Raw genomic sequence first — 14,818 nt, 5'->3', positions numbered from 1 at the left:
ATGATTTGTCAATGTAGAGTCTACTTGGAGAAGTGCTCCATTGTTTTTGGAAATCTGTGGTTAGCCTAACACCCAGTTTGCCTTAGCAGCTATGAGCTGCCGCACGATCTGATATCCTCGTGTTGGTGTTGTTCCAGGATCATCATACTAAATGTTGTTCCAGGATCAACATTGCAAGTGACCAATCAGAATGTTGTGACGTCATACTTTTGCGACTTCGGGAAAAACCGGCGTAAAACAAAAAACTGTACTTAAACTGCAAGAAACCGCCTCTGTCCGCCGATCTGACCCTAACCCTAACCCTAACCGTAACCCTTTAATAAACAGTAAGCAGAATTGATATTGTCCTTGCAACATTGGAATTTCATAAATGCACGAATGGCTTGGCGCGCAAAAGAATAACGTCACAACAATGTGATTGGTCACTTGCAATGTTGAACCTGGAACAACATTTTCATGATGGTCTGGGAACAACACCAACACGAGGATATCAGATCATCCCTGAGGGGCCCAGGCTGTCAGATCTCACCTAATTGGCACACCTGAAAAGAAGTCTATTCCCAGCACTCTGTTTCCAAAGCACTGACCCTAATCTCTAAATGGATGGAAAAACTGGATTTACTCCTCTTAGGTGATATCAAACAGGTGATGTTTTCTTCATTTCAGCGTTTTATTTCTTCAACAACAAATAAGTTTTGCTGGTATCAAAGTTAATCTTGGACTGGACAGTTTCAGTGGAGCACTGTCAGTATATTTTAAATTGTGTCACTTGCTTGTTTTTATACCTGATGTTCAGATTGTATTATACTTCTTTATAGCGTTTTATTTTCAATTAATTAATTAACATCAATTAACTGACACTGAAAATATTTTAATGCAGGGAAAGAACTCAGAACCTTTTCATTGGGGGCAGAAACATCTGGACCAGCAGGTGCTGAAGAGTGATATCATGCCAGATTAAAAAAAATATTTGTTATCAAAATTTAGTCAACTGTATTCTAAACACCAACTGTCTGTTATAAATGTTGAAAGTCTAACAAACAACAAATAACAACAAGCAAATGAATATGAAAAGGGCTTTTTCAATGAGAGTTATGTACACATTTATAGTATTTTTAGGAGAGATCTACAGAACAGTCTGTTAATTAATTATCATATTATATCTAATATACTGGTGTACCGTTTTTCACCACCATCTTCCAAATGAGTCCAGTGTTTATGTCCGTTCACTTAGAACGTCAGGGATAATGAATTATTTATCGACGCATTTCATGTTGGCACTGTTGGCCCCCCATACGGTGGGTGTTGACATGTCCGTGTCATTTGGTCAGCTGATTGCGGGTCGTAAAGCCTCTGGGGTAGCCAGTTTAGTTAGCCTAGCTTGGCTGTATGTTTGTTTTTTTTAACGTTGGTACAAAGGTGGCCTTTAACGTAGCCCTGACGTTTTAAAAAGCTGTAGCAATTTACGGCATTTCAAGCGCCGCTGCCTGCCTTTTTTTGCGGCTGTTAGCCTAGCAACGGTTAGAGTGGCCGTGGGGAAGGGAGTGAAGTTGCTCTCCGAGTCTCTGCATTGCAGCTCCGGGTGCTGCTGATGGAATTCAAACACACAACAATGGCGACTCCCAGCCCTAACAACTCAACAACACCCAGCAGCAACAACGCAGGAGCACACCAGCAGCACCAGTCCCAGTCCCAGCACATTACCACCATGAGCAGCATGCAGGGTAAGTGGGAGGCGGTGGGAAAATATTCTGGTGAAGCTGGAGGAGGAGGGGAGGGCTCACATTCTGCTGCAGTGAAGGTTAATGTTAGCAAGGCTAGCCGTGGGAGGCTCAGGCTACTCCCAGGACTGAAAAACATTCCCAAGGGAGCGGACTAGCATCCCCCCTCAGACAGGAGAGCTGTTATTTCCGAGCTCACCAATTGGAAAAATAATCAATTTATTATTTCTTTGCTAACGAGTTAAATGTCCTTGTTACCATTTTTTGGTGTTTTATTGCCCCGTTGCATCCTGTTTTTCTATTGCCTGGACATAATCTCGCCAAGTCCCATTACAAAAACAGGCAATTTTAGCTAGCGGTGATATTTCTTTATCGTACATAAACCTATTAAAATATTTATGTTGGTAAATAACACAGACAGTGGGGGGACATTGTTCAGCTTAGATTAGAGCAGTGTTTCTGAATGCACTTGGGTTGCAGCACTCTTGACATTCAAGATGATCTTCCACACGTACACGGTGGCTTGCACCTCAGTTATGTTAGTGTTACGTAGGCTGACTTTATCAAAACGCCCAACGATTAAGATTTTCTCAGAAATATTTGCTGTACGTTGATGGAAATAACGTAAGTTAAATAGCTGGATTCGTTATTGGAGTTTAGTTATATCGGATGCATTATTTGCAGATCTATTAAGCAGCAGGTTTATGCAACTCAGTGCAGCACATCTCCATACTTGCTTGTGCAGACAGTAGTCAAGGCTTTCTCAGCACCACCACACGAAAATGCTCTTTACCTATGCCGTGGTTTTTGTACAAACAGTCTCTCATTTTAACTTTCAGAGTCCAACACCTGCTGGAGATGTCAGAGTGAAACAGGTAGCTACACACTTCCTTGACTTAGTAGAGTCAGATAAGCAGATGACTTTAAAAATACAGTGTTTAATCTGGATAGTAAATTCTTGGGAAAATGAAACAGCTATTACATACTCTGATTTAGAAAATAAATCTCACAATATACTGATGTAAGAATCCCTGAATCATGAAGGTGAATATTGCTTGATTGGAATTAGGTGTATTTCACTTTAATGTAATCAGTGTAAATGAGATGCATGCATTTTTCAGCCCTCGTAGATGTCACAATAATAAACTTGATGCCACTTTAATTAAGCCTAACGTTAGCGATAACATAACCTTCAAGTGCTTTGATTGTTTAATTTTTATATTTACATTTACGTCACGTAATCCTGTCTCTGTTTACTTTTCCCTGACTGTATTTCATCTTTCATTTTAATGCTGCTAACTAACGATTCCTAACTCCTCCCGTGATGCTGATGGATGGTGAGCTGTCCTAAGAGGAAAAACAAAAGTGTTTTATTTATGTACACATTTGTTGTTGTTGTTGTTTTTAAGTTCAAATAATTTCACGATCATAAGTCATGCTCGTTCCTTTTTAGTTTTACCTGCAGGCCATTTTTCCTTCTTCACTGACTGACACCTCATCCTGCTCCAAGTGCTTGGCTCATAAACATGCGTGCATGCCAGTGCATTGCCATTCAGGAAATGCATTTAACCTGCGATAGATGCACCCGAATGTTTGACAGCTCCGAAACTAAAGCCAGGGCAGTTTTTGTAAATTGCTTCTCGGGCTTTTGAGTTGTTGGGATGTTAAAGTCAAAACTGACAAAGTAGTAGTCTATCTCTTGAGGTATATAACACAGGCTGGCATATGGAAGGTGAAATATAATAAAAATAAAAAGCTGTCTTCTCACCTCTAGGGTTTCAGATAAACCTGTCTGGAGCTCCCCCAAGTAAGCCAAATCTCTTTTGCTTCAGCACCAACAGTTCTCATCCCTTTGTTTCTGCCTGACAGTCTGGTATGGGGGAGTCTGTCCTGCTGTTCTTCACTAATCTGAGTCAAAACTTCTGATGGGTTCAAGTAGGCTTGTGCCGGTACCTGATGCTTTTAATATGACCTTTTCAGATATCAGCATATATCAGGCTACAGACGCATGCAGTTATAGAAATGTTGTTTGTTTTGTCCACGTCAGGATTTTTGTGCTGCGCAAAAAGACTTTTATTTTTATTTTTTTGTCAGACACACTTCCAGGAAAAGCGTGTCTGTTCTCGTCGGCACAAGCCTAAAATTCAGAGCTTCCATTGATATTTTGGCACGAGATCTCTCAACGGACCCCCCCTCTCCCCCTTCTGCCAACCAAAGAAACACCAGTTTAAAAAGTGCAATGGAAGCTCTACCTGGCTGGTTTTCAGTGTGCAACTAACCAGCATAAGTAGTGCCTGTATAAGTGTGTGTGTTACTTTTTTTTCCCCTCCCCTTGGCATTGGTGCACTCCAGCATAGCCCTTTCTTGTCGAGACAAGGTACGCACACTGTGAAGTTGTCATTTCACACAACTTCTTCCATTGAAACCTAGTGGAATTTCAGCACTCGCATTCCTGTGGTATTTTGGGTGGAGTGAGCTGTCCTTCGATTCAAGGTGAAATCAGAGCAGTTGGCCTGAGGAGCATGTTTCCCAATATATATTTCATTTTATTTTTTTCTTTCTTACCCACCCACCCCACCCCCTTCATGTTTATCTTTGGGTTGGTCTGTTTGCATTGTAAGTGGAGGTGGTTTAAGCAGCATGCTGGATTTCTGTCTCTGCATCAACATCAGTGTCTGGGTATTTTTTCATCTACTGTTGACATGCTTTGGAAATTTGAGTCTTTAAATTCTTAGTTTTGCACAAAGCCAGATGGTAATGCAAGTTATGATTATGAGAAACATAAACAGTGACATGATCATTTCTCACTGGTTTTTGTGCCTAGTTTGCATTCATCTGCTATTTTATTTGGTCTGTACAGCCAAACGGTCCAATCTAGCAGTCCTGCAGTAAATCCTCCTCTTTATAGTACCCGCTACGACTCCTACCAACTGCGTGAGGAGCTGTAGGGGTTTGGTTACTTGCAGATTGAGTGGAGGCCCTTGTCGTCTGGTCCACGGCTGCCCTGACTGGTGTTAGGGACATGGAACGCCACCCCTCTTATGAAGAAAGAAGCTAGAGCTTGTGTATGAGGTCTTTCGCATCCAACTGCAGATTGAGGGTCGTCTGGGAGAGTCTGGCAGAGTCTCCAATCGGGGAAAACTTATTCTTAGGCCATGTTCTGCTGTTGTGGCCCCCTAGACCCAGAGTTGAAAGGTGCTGTCATCCAATGGATCTTGGTTATTTTGTGTCTTTGGTCTCTGGAGAATGTCGTAGGTAACAGAGGACCAGATGACTTTGGATTTAACTCAAGGATGCATTGTACCTACAGGTTTTTCTATTATTTAGGCCACCACATTTATATCAGTACCTGCAGATCAAACACCTGTGTAAAGCAATAACATAGATTTCCCTGAAATCATCTTCATTCTTTCACTTTTAAGGTGTTGTTTTTTTTGTTTTTTTTTAAAGATTATTATTATACATCATCAAGTGTTGTCATGGAGATATCAGATTTACTTTGAAAAGCCCCGCCTCTTTACTATGTATGAGTTGTAAATTATAAAGATACATACCCATTATATTACCAGGACTGATTGGTTTTTCTGTTGTTTGATGTACCCTGATTGTTTTGATGAGGCAACATTGAGTGCTTAGAACAGCTGTCTGAACGACCTTCACGAGGGAGGATTTTTTGCAGGACTGCTCAAGTAGATCGTTTCAGTTTTAGCTAATGATACTAAACTGGCAACTGACTGTACACCAGTATCAGCCTGCTTGCAGTTGAGTCAGTGAGGTTGCTCCACTCACTTATTTATTTGCATTTTTTTTGATTAAAGTAGATTTATTCAAAAAGAGATTCATTCACTTGTTTTTCCAAGTAAACTTTTTAGTGTTATTATCAGATTTTTTTTTTTTGTCCATTTCCTCAAAAATCACAAAAAATACAAACATTAGGAAAGTGCGCTGACCTTTTAATCAAGATAACTCATTGCCTTCTGTTTGTTGCTCAGTCATGCTTACGTGTCTAGTCAGCCAGGAAAAACCCCGTCTGGATTTCAACATGGAAATATTACAAGATTGTCTGCTTCCCGTACAAAGACAATCTAGTACTCCAAAGCTGTAAAACTTCTGACTTTAGAATGCATCTTATCGGACCCACCATGTTTTTCTTTTTAATTCCATTATTATGAGCTTTATGACAAATGTGGTTGGGTGAGGGTTGTATTGTTCCCATGAAAAGACCAAAGTAACTGACTGAGCTGTCAGCAAACCTGAATAGAAATAAAAACGTCCTGTGTTTTTATCGATTTCCCAAAAGCTACAGCCAGTGTGGTTTTAAGCAGACATTATTTAAACTGGAAAAGTTGTACGTTTGTTGGGGACTGTTTTCATTGGTGGATTAATCCCATTTTAATCCAATAAACTCCAATATGTGTGTTCATGCTAATGCTGTTGTGCAGTTTGAGACTGCATATCTCTATTGGGGATGAAAATTCTCTCTGCAGCATGCCTGAATTGAATCCCTGGAACCAGAAGGATATTGAAGACAGATTTGTTTACCTCTGTCTTCATGTTCCAGTTGGTAACAACATCCATGTGACTAGAAGCATGTGACCTCAGGTGGTGCTTTTTGCATTGTTGTCTGATGAAGATGAATGCAATAAATCTGTAAAACTGGGGCCCTGCAGTTCATGAAGTTTGAATTTTTTTAAATTTTGTTGAGAACCTCAAGATGGTGACATTAGACTTTTTCCAAATTATCATTAATATTTATTTTCTTTTTTTCCCCTTCTACCTTGTTCTGCCGGAGAGTTCTTCCTTTTAAAAGGGAGTTTTTTCCTTCTCACTGTCACCAAGTGCTCGCTCACAGGGGGTCGTCTGAAGACCGTTGTTGTGATTTAAAGCTACATAAAGAAAATTGAATGGAATAGGTTTTCTTATAATATTGAGATGTGCATTTAGGCAATCGTGAAGAACCCTTTCAAAAGTTTCTGGATGTGGATTGAATCCACAGCGCAGTGGTTCGAACCTCACTGCAAGAACGTCCCTGACTTGGATAAGTGGAAGAAAATGGATGAATGTCATGAAACAGAAATGCTACACCGCTCCCAAACTCATCTCTTTGGTCTTTTCATGGGGTAGCTGAGTTTAGAAAAATTGGCGAAATTACCAACAATATGTTCGAAGGCTTGCGGATGAGTATTTTTGTAAATACGCAGGTGTTGCAGAGGTTGCCAGTTCCCATCCCAATAATCTATAAAAAGCATGTCATCTATAGATTTCAGGAGGTTGGGATGCATTTAATCATCTGCCCAGTCCTTGTGTCGCCTCATTTCATGGTTGGTATCGTTTTCAATCACTGATCATTCGGAGCTGTCGTGTGGGATGAGTTTGGTCGTTTCCTCGGCGTTTGATTCATGTTTCTCTCGCTCAGGTAAACGTAAAGCCCTGAAGCTGAACTTTGCCAATCCTCCCATCAAACCCATGACTAGATTCACACTGAACACGGCCGGGCCGCCCTTCCAGAACCCTCACATGTGAGTGAGCTTTCCCCCAGGCTTGTCTGTTAATGTAGTTCATCCAGTTTCTCGTCATTTTGGCCGGCTCTTTCTTTCTTCCCCCTCAGAGAGAGGCTGAGGACACACAGCATCGAGTCCTCGGGAAAATTGAAGATCTCCCCAGAGCAGCACTGGGACTTCACAGCCGAAGATCTCAAAGACCTGGGCGAGATCGGCCGAGGAGCTTACGGCTCCGTCAACAAGATGGTGCACAAGCCGAGTAACCAGATCATGGCGGTCAAGGTGATCATTGCCCTTTCTCTGTCTGAGCTAAAACTGAACACGGGAGCGATGTCTGTGAGTCTGTTTGATACGTATGGAAGCATTTTGTCATTTTCAGAGGATTCGATCAACAGTCGATGAGAGAGAACAGAAGCAGCTGTTGATGGACTTGGACGTGGTTATGAGAAGTAGTGATTGTCCTTACATCGTGCAGTTTTATGGTGCTCTGTTCAGAGAGGTGAAATGAAGTCACTTTGTTACAGAATGAACAATAATGTCTCACCTCAAAGGAAACAAGTGACTGAATATTCCTTGTTTGTTTGTTTTTTCAGGGGGACTGCTGGATTTGTATGGAACTTATGGCTACCTCGTTAGACAAATTTTACAAGTTTGTATATGGCTCATTAGATGATGTGATTCCAGAAGAAATATTAGGAAAAATAACTTTAGCTGTAAGTTTTTTGGACTTGAGTCTTCCTTATTTTATCCATATTAGAAGCCCGATTATCGTCTTGTTGTCCTAAACTCTGTTTTTGCATGTTACAGACTGTGAAGGCGCTTAACCACTTAAAAGAAAACTTGAAAATTATACACAGAGGTAAGAGGATACCTGACTTTCTCCATTGTAATGCATTTGGATCATTGCGTGTCTTTTCACCAGCCGTGTCTCTTAACTCAGACATTAAGCCGTCAAACATCCTCCTGGACAGGAACGGCAACATAAAGCTGTGTGACTTTGGCATCAGCGGTCAGCTGGTGGACTCCATCGCCAAAACCAGAGATGCCGGTTGCAGACCGTACATGGCGGTGAGTAACAGGATGAGGTTACCGAAGTAGAGCTAGCCACAAATCGGCTCGAGTCCATTGAGCTTCATGGAAAATGACAGCTCTGACAAACCAGTAGTTCAGTCACTGTCCACTTTATTTATCACCAGCTTATTCATGCTGTTACTCAGTGAACCAGCCATGTCCCAGTAGTGCCGTCTACAATACCACAGCTTGAGTTAAACATTAGGATGGAGAAAATGTGTCGTCTAACGTTGGTCATTGTGTATTTCCATCATTCTTATGGAAGAAATTGTGGCTACTTGGAAAGAGCCAATAACATGAATTTCAGTGGTTAATTAAACATTAAAACAACATGTTTATAATCACTAGAAAAATTCAGTAAACAAAACAAAACACAAAATTGGCTCATTTTTGGGGCAATTTTACCTGAAAATCAGGTCTAAATGAGGTTTGAAATCTTTGTTCCTGCTCATCTTAGAAGAGCTCTAAATAGAAACATGCTAAGATTTCTATTCAAGTCTTCTCCTTGTATAAAGACTCTGGTATCTCTGAAGCTGCTGATCTCTTGAAATTTTCACAGTAAGAGTCTAGTTCAGGACAGAGGTGGGTTAATGGGATGTTAAAAACAACTAATTGGCTTTTGTGAAGCTCTCTGTATACCTGACTGCAGCACCATGAATAACTGAATAAACAAAGTGCCACCAGTAAAGCTGAATTTAAAGTGGCTGAGAAAGACCTTGTAATATACGCTACAATATGCATTATGGGTAAATGATAGTTGGGGAGATCGGGGATGGGATAGACAATGAACCTTCACTGTGTGTTTTTCCTGCAAATTGCCCATCTCGTAATAGACTCCGTTCACCATCTTCTAATGGCTGCTGCCATCGGGATAATGACGCGAGTCACGCGGCAACGATCGCTTCAAACAGGTTTCATAAGCATCAGAGTCCCTGAATGTGAGCTGGAGCACCTCTAGGTATTTATTTGAAGCATTAATTTCAATGATCACCAGGACATAAAACTGCACCGACTGCATTAAAAAGCTTTTTCTGCTTTCTAATAACAAGTTTTGCTTCTTCCACAATTTTTTTTTTTTTTTTTTTTTTTTTTTTTTGTAACCTGTGTTCAGCATATTTTGTTGTGCTGCTTAATTGGATCTGGTATTTAGCAGCACAGGGATGTGGTAGAATGGAGTCGATGCATGAAAGTGCAGCTGACAAAATCTGATAAATTGCAGAATTTTTGAAGCAGAGTCTCAAAGGTTTGTAGTGCCTCGTAGAATCCAAGAACGTAGCTGTTGAGTAGTTACAATGAGGACCAATCAACTATTAACTGGTTATTTTAAATAATTTCACTTATCAGTAAGAAGGTTACTGGTCTTGAATGTTCCTCCTGTGTTTTGTGCTGACTGTAAACGACAGACAGTCAGAGGTTACAACAGTTCAGCCTATTATATCACATGAAGGTCTTAACGATAGTCTGTGCAGAGACACCGTCCTCAATACTTGAAATCCTGTTAGAGGAGAAAAAATGAATTGTTTAAGAAACAGTCGAATATGTGTTTCTAAGGATTTTTAGTTCTTTATGAGACTTTAAGTAGAATATTTGGAGATCTGTTGCTATTATTTGGAAAAAAAATTTAATTTTTTTTTTAAACGTGCAGGTCAAACACCTGACAATAAATAATCTGTCACATTGTTTTTTCTCATTAATCACACTGTGTGTCGTACACATGCTTGCGTGTGTGCATGCAACCACAGCTTTCAAAGAGGTGATCTCATCGTGACATCATCGCTTGAGGTTATTTTTGCCGCAGGGTTACGTCAGCTGGGGGGCACCTCCTTCTGACCCTCCGTACCTCCTAGCCCTCCTTGTCTCTCTGCAGCAGTTTCCATTCTAAATTTGGTTAGGCGATATTAGGACCCGGCGGTACGCGGCCTCCTCTGCACGCTCTCCGCTCTCCCAAAGGCCGCGGCAGGGCGCTTCATTCATGACTCTGTATGAACCATGTTACCCGGGAGCTTCCCACGGCTGTGAGCTCAGCGTGCAGGAATCTCAGCTCCAGTTTCTGGTTTCCAGCTGGCACACACACCAGGTGTGTGACCGCCGTGCTGCTGGTTACTACAGGCTCAGTGACGTAGAAAAACAGACCTCGGTGCAGCTGGGAACAGAGCACACACTTTACCTCAGGCTATAGCCTGTACCGGATGCATGTGGACGTTGGACTTTAGAGGACCAGTAGCTCTTGTTCACAGCTGTTAGTGGTTCTGATAAAGTTTGTAATAATTTGGCTAATTTTCTATTTTTTCTGTAGATACTTAAAGTATTAAATTTGAACCAATTTCTCTTTACTTTAGTAGTTTGGTTGTGGTTGTATCCAGCACAGTTATTTGGCTTTTACAGATTTGCTCAGAGCCTAATAAAGTTTGGTTTCTCAGGGCAAAGATGCAAATCTGATTACTGGAGAGGAAAATCCAGATATGGAAAAAAAAAGTGCTGTCTAATGATTTCTTCACTAACGTTATGTGCAGTGGTTGTGTAGACGAAGTCTTGGCAGATGCGTGCAGCCTCTTGCTGCAGCGCAGAGCGTCCCACTCAGCTGGGTGACATCAGCCTCTAATTCAGGCCTGTAAATGGGCCAGCGAGGTGCCTCCTCCTCTCAGTGCTGCAGCAGGAGATCTCTGCAGCTCTCTGACGCACTTTGTCTCAGAGCCGCAGAACAGACACGGGAGCAAAGTGAAGGTTGATAATGTCAGAAGAAGCCTCGCAAGGCAGGAAGGAGGCAGCGAGCTGATGAACCTCAGAGCTGATGGCATGTCGTTGTGCAGGCGGAAGCATGCCCAGAGGCGATGAGCTGGTTTAGTGCTCTTAGGGCTAGCTGTTGGTTTTGGAAGCACAGATTTCTTTCTTACCATCTTGTGTGCAACTTAAAATGCAAGAGAAACACTTGGGTTAGATCCTAAAATCCAAACTAAAGTAATCCTTTGTGCTTTCCTTGCACTGTGGAGGTTGTGGGCTTTCTTTCTGTTAATGCTGAGGTAGAAAGGGTGTGCAGGTTTAAACCGAACACTCACAGTGACCTCTGGTGTCTAAAGCCTGCAGCACAGTTATTGCATTATAGGGGCAAACCTTTCCAACCTGGGAGGTGATTCAAAGCTGCGTTAAAGCCTTTTCTAAGACTCCAAGACACACGCTGTTTATCTCTTATGGTCAGAGCATAAGCCTGCTCAGGAGCTGTCTCAGCAGTTCAACAGCATAGATGCATCATCTCAGGACATTAATTCACTAACGTACTTGCTAATATGTTAGTGATTCAGACTGTTTTTATCTTTAAAGAACACACGTGTGGTTTATAGCAGCGGTCCCGTTTGGTGCCGGGCCGTGAGAGATGAGGCTCGGGTGTGAAATTTATGGTTTTCGGGGGTTTTTATCATTACTTGTTTTTTAATCGTTTTTATCGTTAACTCTGTTTCCCTGGGTATTTTCCTGTGTGTTATGAATAAATGTTCTTTTTTTTTTTTTTTTGGTTCCCGGTACTGGTTTTATTTTGTTGTATTTATCCGTCCGTGAAAATATTGTTGGACATAAACTGATCCGTGGCGCAAAAAAGGTTGGGTACCACTGGTTTGTAGTATGTTTCCATCACTAAAAACCCCTGATGAGCTTTTCTTTTCCTTGAAAACCAGTGTTCAATTTAAAGGTGCTTGCTTCGTCCTGTTTCTGTTGTCAGCCGGAGAGAATAGACCCCAGCGCGTCCCGGCAAGGTTACGATGTCCGCTCAGATGTCTGGAGTTTGGGAATCACACTGGTGAGTTTCAGCTCTTCTTACGTCTCTTCAGGTCCTGAAAGAACCTGGACAAATGACTGTGGAAATTGTATTACATATTTTGCATGTTGTTCTTTTGGTCTAGAAACTGAAGCACAGGAACGTGTACAGAGAGGGCATCGTTGCAACAAATCCCTATTGAAGGCAGAGTCAGCCTTAAGCTATGGGGGGGGGTTCCCCCAAAAAATCAACAAATACTTTAACAAGACTTTAATATTCAGTTTGCAAGAAATTTAACTGTTAGATACAGTTTAAAACAACAGTGGTGACTGGTTTTGGTAATGTGGCAGACTTGTTCTAAAAGCAGTCTTCTTGGATTACATCTCGTATGGTGGTACAGTGGTTGGCATCCTAACCTCACAATAAGAGGGTTCTGGATTCACATGCAGGCTGCACGTTCTCCCTCTGCTTGCACAGGCTTCTCTGTACTCGGTGCTCCAGCTTCCTCACACTGCACCTTCAGCACACACAGACCAGAACAAAGGAAGAAAAGCCAATCGCTGAAAGCCTCATGGTTTCCAGGGACGACGCGACCTTTCTTTTATTAGGCCCATGATGACAGTGCATACAGTATGAGCAATAAACCTGCACTATAATCATTGTTGGAGGTCTGAAGTTCACCTTTAAACCGTTAGCACATTTAAATATAGTGTGGAGTAGCACCTCTGCTCTCTTCTCTAAACAAAGATGCTTTATGCAGTAAATGTTTATTAAGAAATAAAACAATCTGCAGAAAATGTTGGGATTTACGCCATATTTGTAGTTTTCCGCTCTCGGTGTGCTTGAACTTTAATGCTATGTGTTTCAGTATGAGCTGGCCACGGGACGGTTTCCTTACCCAAAGTGGAACAGTGTGTTTGATCAGCTGACCCAAGTGGTGAGAGGAGACCCGCCGCAACTCAGCAACTCGGAGGAGAGGCGCTTCTCCCCCAAATTCATCGCCTTTGTCAATGTGTGGTAAGAAATACCTCCATAGACAAGAATTTCTGTCTCTTTGTAGTCTGTGCTGTGTTCTCTTCTGCCCCCCGGTGGATTAATCACTGAACTGCACCCTCCCATAATTTAACACCTCTGCTTTCTTTCTCATCTTCGTCTCAAGCCTTACAAAGGATGAATCAAAAAGGCCAAAGTACAAAGAGCTGCTGGTGAGTTCATGTTAAGTCACCCTAACATTTCATGTTTTTCTTTTTCTTCTAGGAGTTTGAGTTAATGTAATAATTTGTTTCTTTTTAATCCACCTCAGAGAGATCCGTTCATTCAGATGTACGAGGAGCGCTCAGTCGACGTAGCCGGTTACGTCTGCAGGATCATGGATCAGATGCCGGCCTCTCCCAGCTCCCCCATGTATATGGACTGATAGCAAGATGAAACAGGAACTCATCCATAAATATAAACCACTCTGCAATGACAGCATCAAAAAGAGATAACTAAGTGATTAAAAAAAAGAAAAAGTCCTTGTATAAATTTGCTCGGTCCCATTATTGCAGTGTTAAAAAGAGAATTGTAAAGCCTAAAAAAAAAAAAGAAAAAAAAAAGCACCACGTGCAGTAAAAGTGGTGTCCTTTCAGTCATTTCTGTATATTAACACACTTCTGTTTCTTTCTTGTTCACAAACGCACAGACGCACAGTCACCTAAATATTAATAGCAGCTGAATCAATCAATCATGACTCATCCTGATCAGGATACATCTCAGTGATTTAGTAACAGTGATTTTAAAGAGAGGAGAAAAAAAAAACCCTGGAACTTGTATTTATAGAACCAAAAATCGTGGAGACTCTTCGACATACTGGAATTATGCTCTTTGTGAAATGTTCCCACCTCTTCATGTAACGAAAGCATCGTGTTTGGTATCTTAATGGAACTGTGCTTCTCTGGGTATAAAGCAGTTTAAAAGTGTTGGTAGTCAGTCATGTTGGACCCGCAGTCCACTCAGTGCTCGCTGTGCAGTGGACTCTAAGCTGATTTATGAATAAAGAGAGAGAAGGTTAAAGGTGTGTTCTGCCTCTTTACTCTTACAGTGTCTGTTCTGCCTGGATCCAGGTGACCTGCACCTGCAAAAAGGCAGCTATTTAAGGAGAAAAATGTAATATATTAAATTATGCCATGTGCCATACAATTCCTAGCGAATCTAGAAAAGCACAAAACGTTCAGATGCTCAGACTATGACTGTGATTTAAACAACTTTTTGATGTGTACAAATACTGTTAACTACTTCTTCTAGCTGTTTACTTGTAATTGTGTTGGTTCATACTGTAGTTTAACTTTATGAGTTTAATGGGGTGGTAGTAATATTATTGACATGTATGCAAAACCTAAAGTAGTGGCGAAACATACAGTAACAGGCACTGGGTGGAACAAAGAGTCACAAGAAACTACTTTTTGTCTTTCCAGTTTAGAACGATTATGTTCTTAGAACTGGTATGGATTGCTCATATTTCAGTGGTAGATTAACTGATGCAAGATCTCCAGGGCTGAAAGTGTTGCAGTGATTTTTTTTTTTTTTTTTCTTGGTCACTTTGGGAACATAACCAGGTCGCATGCAGATAATCAGATATCAGCAAAGTATCAGGAACCCTGAAACCCATATTGTGTGTAGTTTATATTATGTAACATGAGCTTTATGTAAAAGTTTAATAATAATTGTGTATTAATAACACTGATAATAAACTAAAATCAATATAATCTAAAAATTGCTTACATGCACTAAATTTAGTG

The 14,818-nt window shown here is 41.2% G+C and overlaps 1 protein-coding gene across 5 annotated transcripts; it reads left to right on the top strand.

The window, feature by feature from the left end:
• The first annotated feature begins 1,312 nt into the window (after positions 1–1,312).
• Positions 1,313–14,093, top strand: map2k4a (mitogen-activated protein kinase kinase 4a). 5 transcript variants are annotated; one of them, XM_040042436.1, is made up of 13 exons: positions 1,313–1,724; positions 2,561–2,596; positions 3,496–3,528; positions 7,138–7,240; positions 7,330–7,504; positions 7,602–7,721; positions 7,816–7,935; positions 8,030–8,081; positions 8,163–8,290; positions 12,006–12,083; positions 12,910–13,058; positions 13,201–13,246; positions 13,345–14,093. In XM_040042436.1, the coding sequence occupies exons 1-13, from the start codon at positions 1,592–1,594 to the stop codon at positions 13,456–13,458; spliced, it is 1,287 nt and encodes a 428-aa protein (XP_039898370.1). In that variant the 5' UTR covers positions 1,313–1,591; the 3' UTR covers positions 13,459–14,093. The 5 variants fall into 5 exon arrangements, with proteins under 5 accessions (XP_039898370.1, XP_039898386.1, XP_039898379.1 ...); XM_040042452.1 differs by lacking the exon at positions 3,496–3,528 and having other exon boundaries at positions 7,150–7,240; XM_040042445.1 differs by lacking the exon at positions 3,496–3,528.
• Positions 14,094–14,818: the final 725 nt, after the last annotated feature.

The sequence above is a fragment of the Simochromis diagramma genome, unplaced genomic scaffold (genome assembly GCF_900408965.1).
Source record: "Simochromis diagramma unplaced genomic scaffold, fSimDia1.1 OVJJ01000321.1, whole genome shotgun sequence".
In the NCBI taxonomy this organism is placed as follows: domain Eukaryota; kingdom Metazoa; phylum Chordata; class Actinopteri; order Cichliformes; family Cichlidae; genus Simochromis; species Simochromis diagramma.
The sequence above is the reverse complement of the archived record's forward strand: the minus strand, read 5'-3'. Positions and strand labels throughout refer to the sequence as shown.

Excerpts from the sequence above, each read along its gene's own strand:
- map2k4a (XM_040042436.1), top strand. The coding sequence starts at position 1,592 with ATGGAATTCAAACACACAACAATGGCGACTCCCAGCCCTAACAACTCA. Across the intron at positions 12,084-12,909 it reads GGAGTTTGGGAATCACACTG|TATGAGCTGGCCACGGGACG; the intron begins GTGAGTTTCAGC and ends TATGTGTTTCAG. Across the intron at positions 13,247-13,344 it reads CAAAGTACAAAGAGCTGCTG|AGAGATCCGTTCATTCAGAT; the intron begins GTGAGTTCATGT and ends AATCCACCTCAG.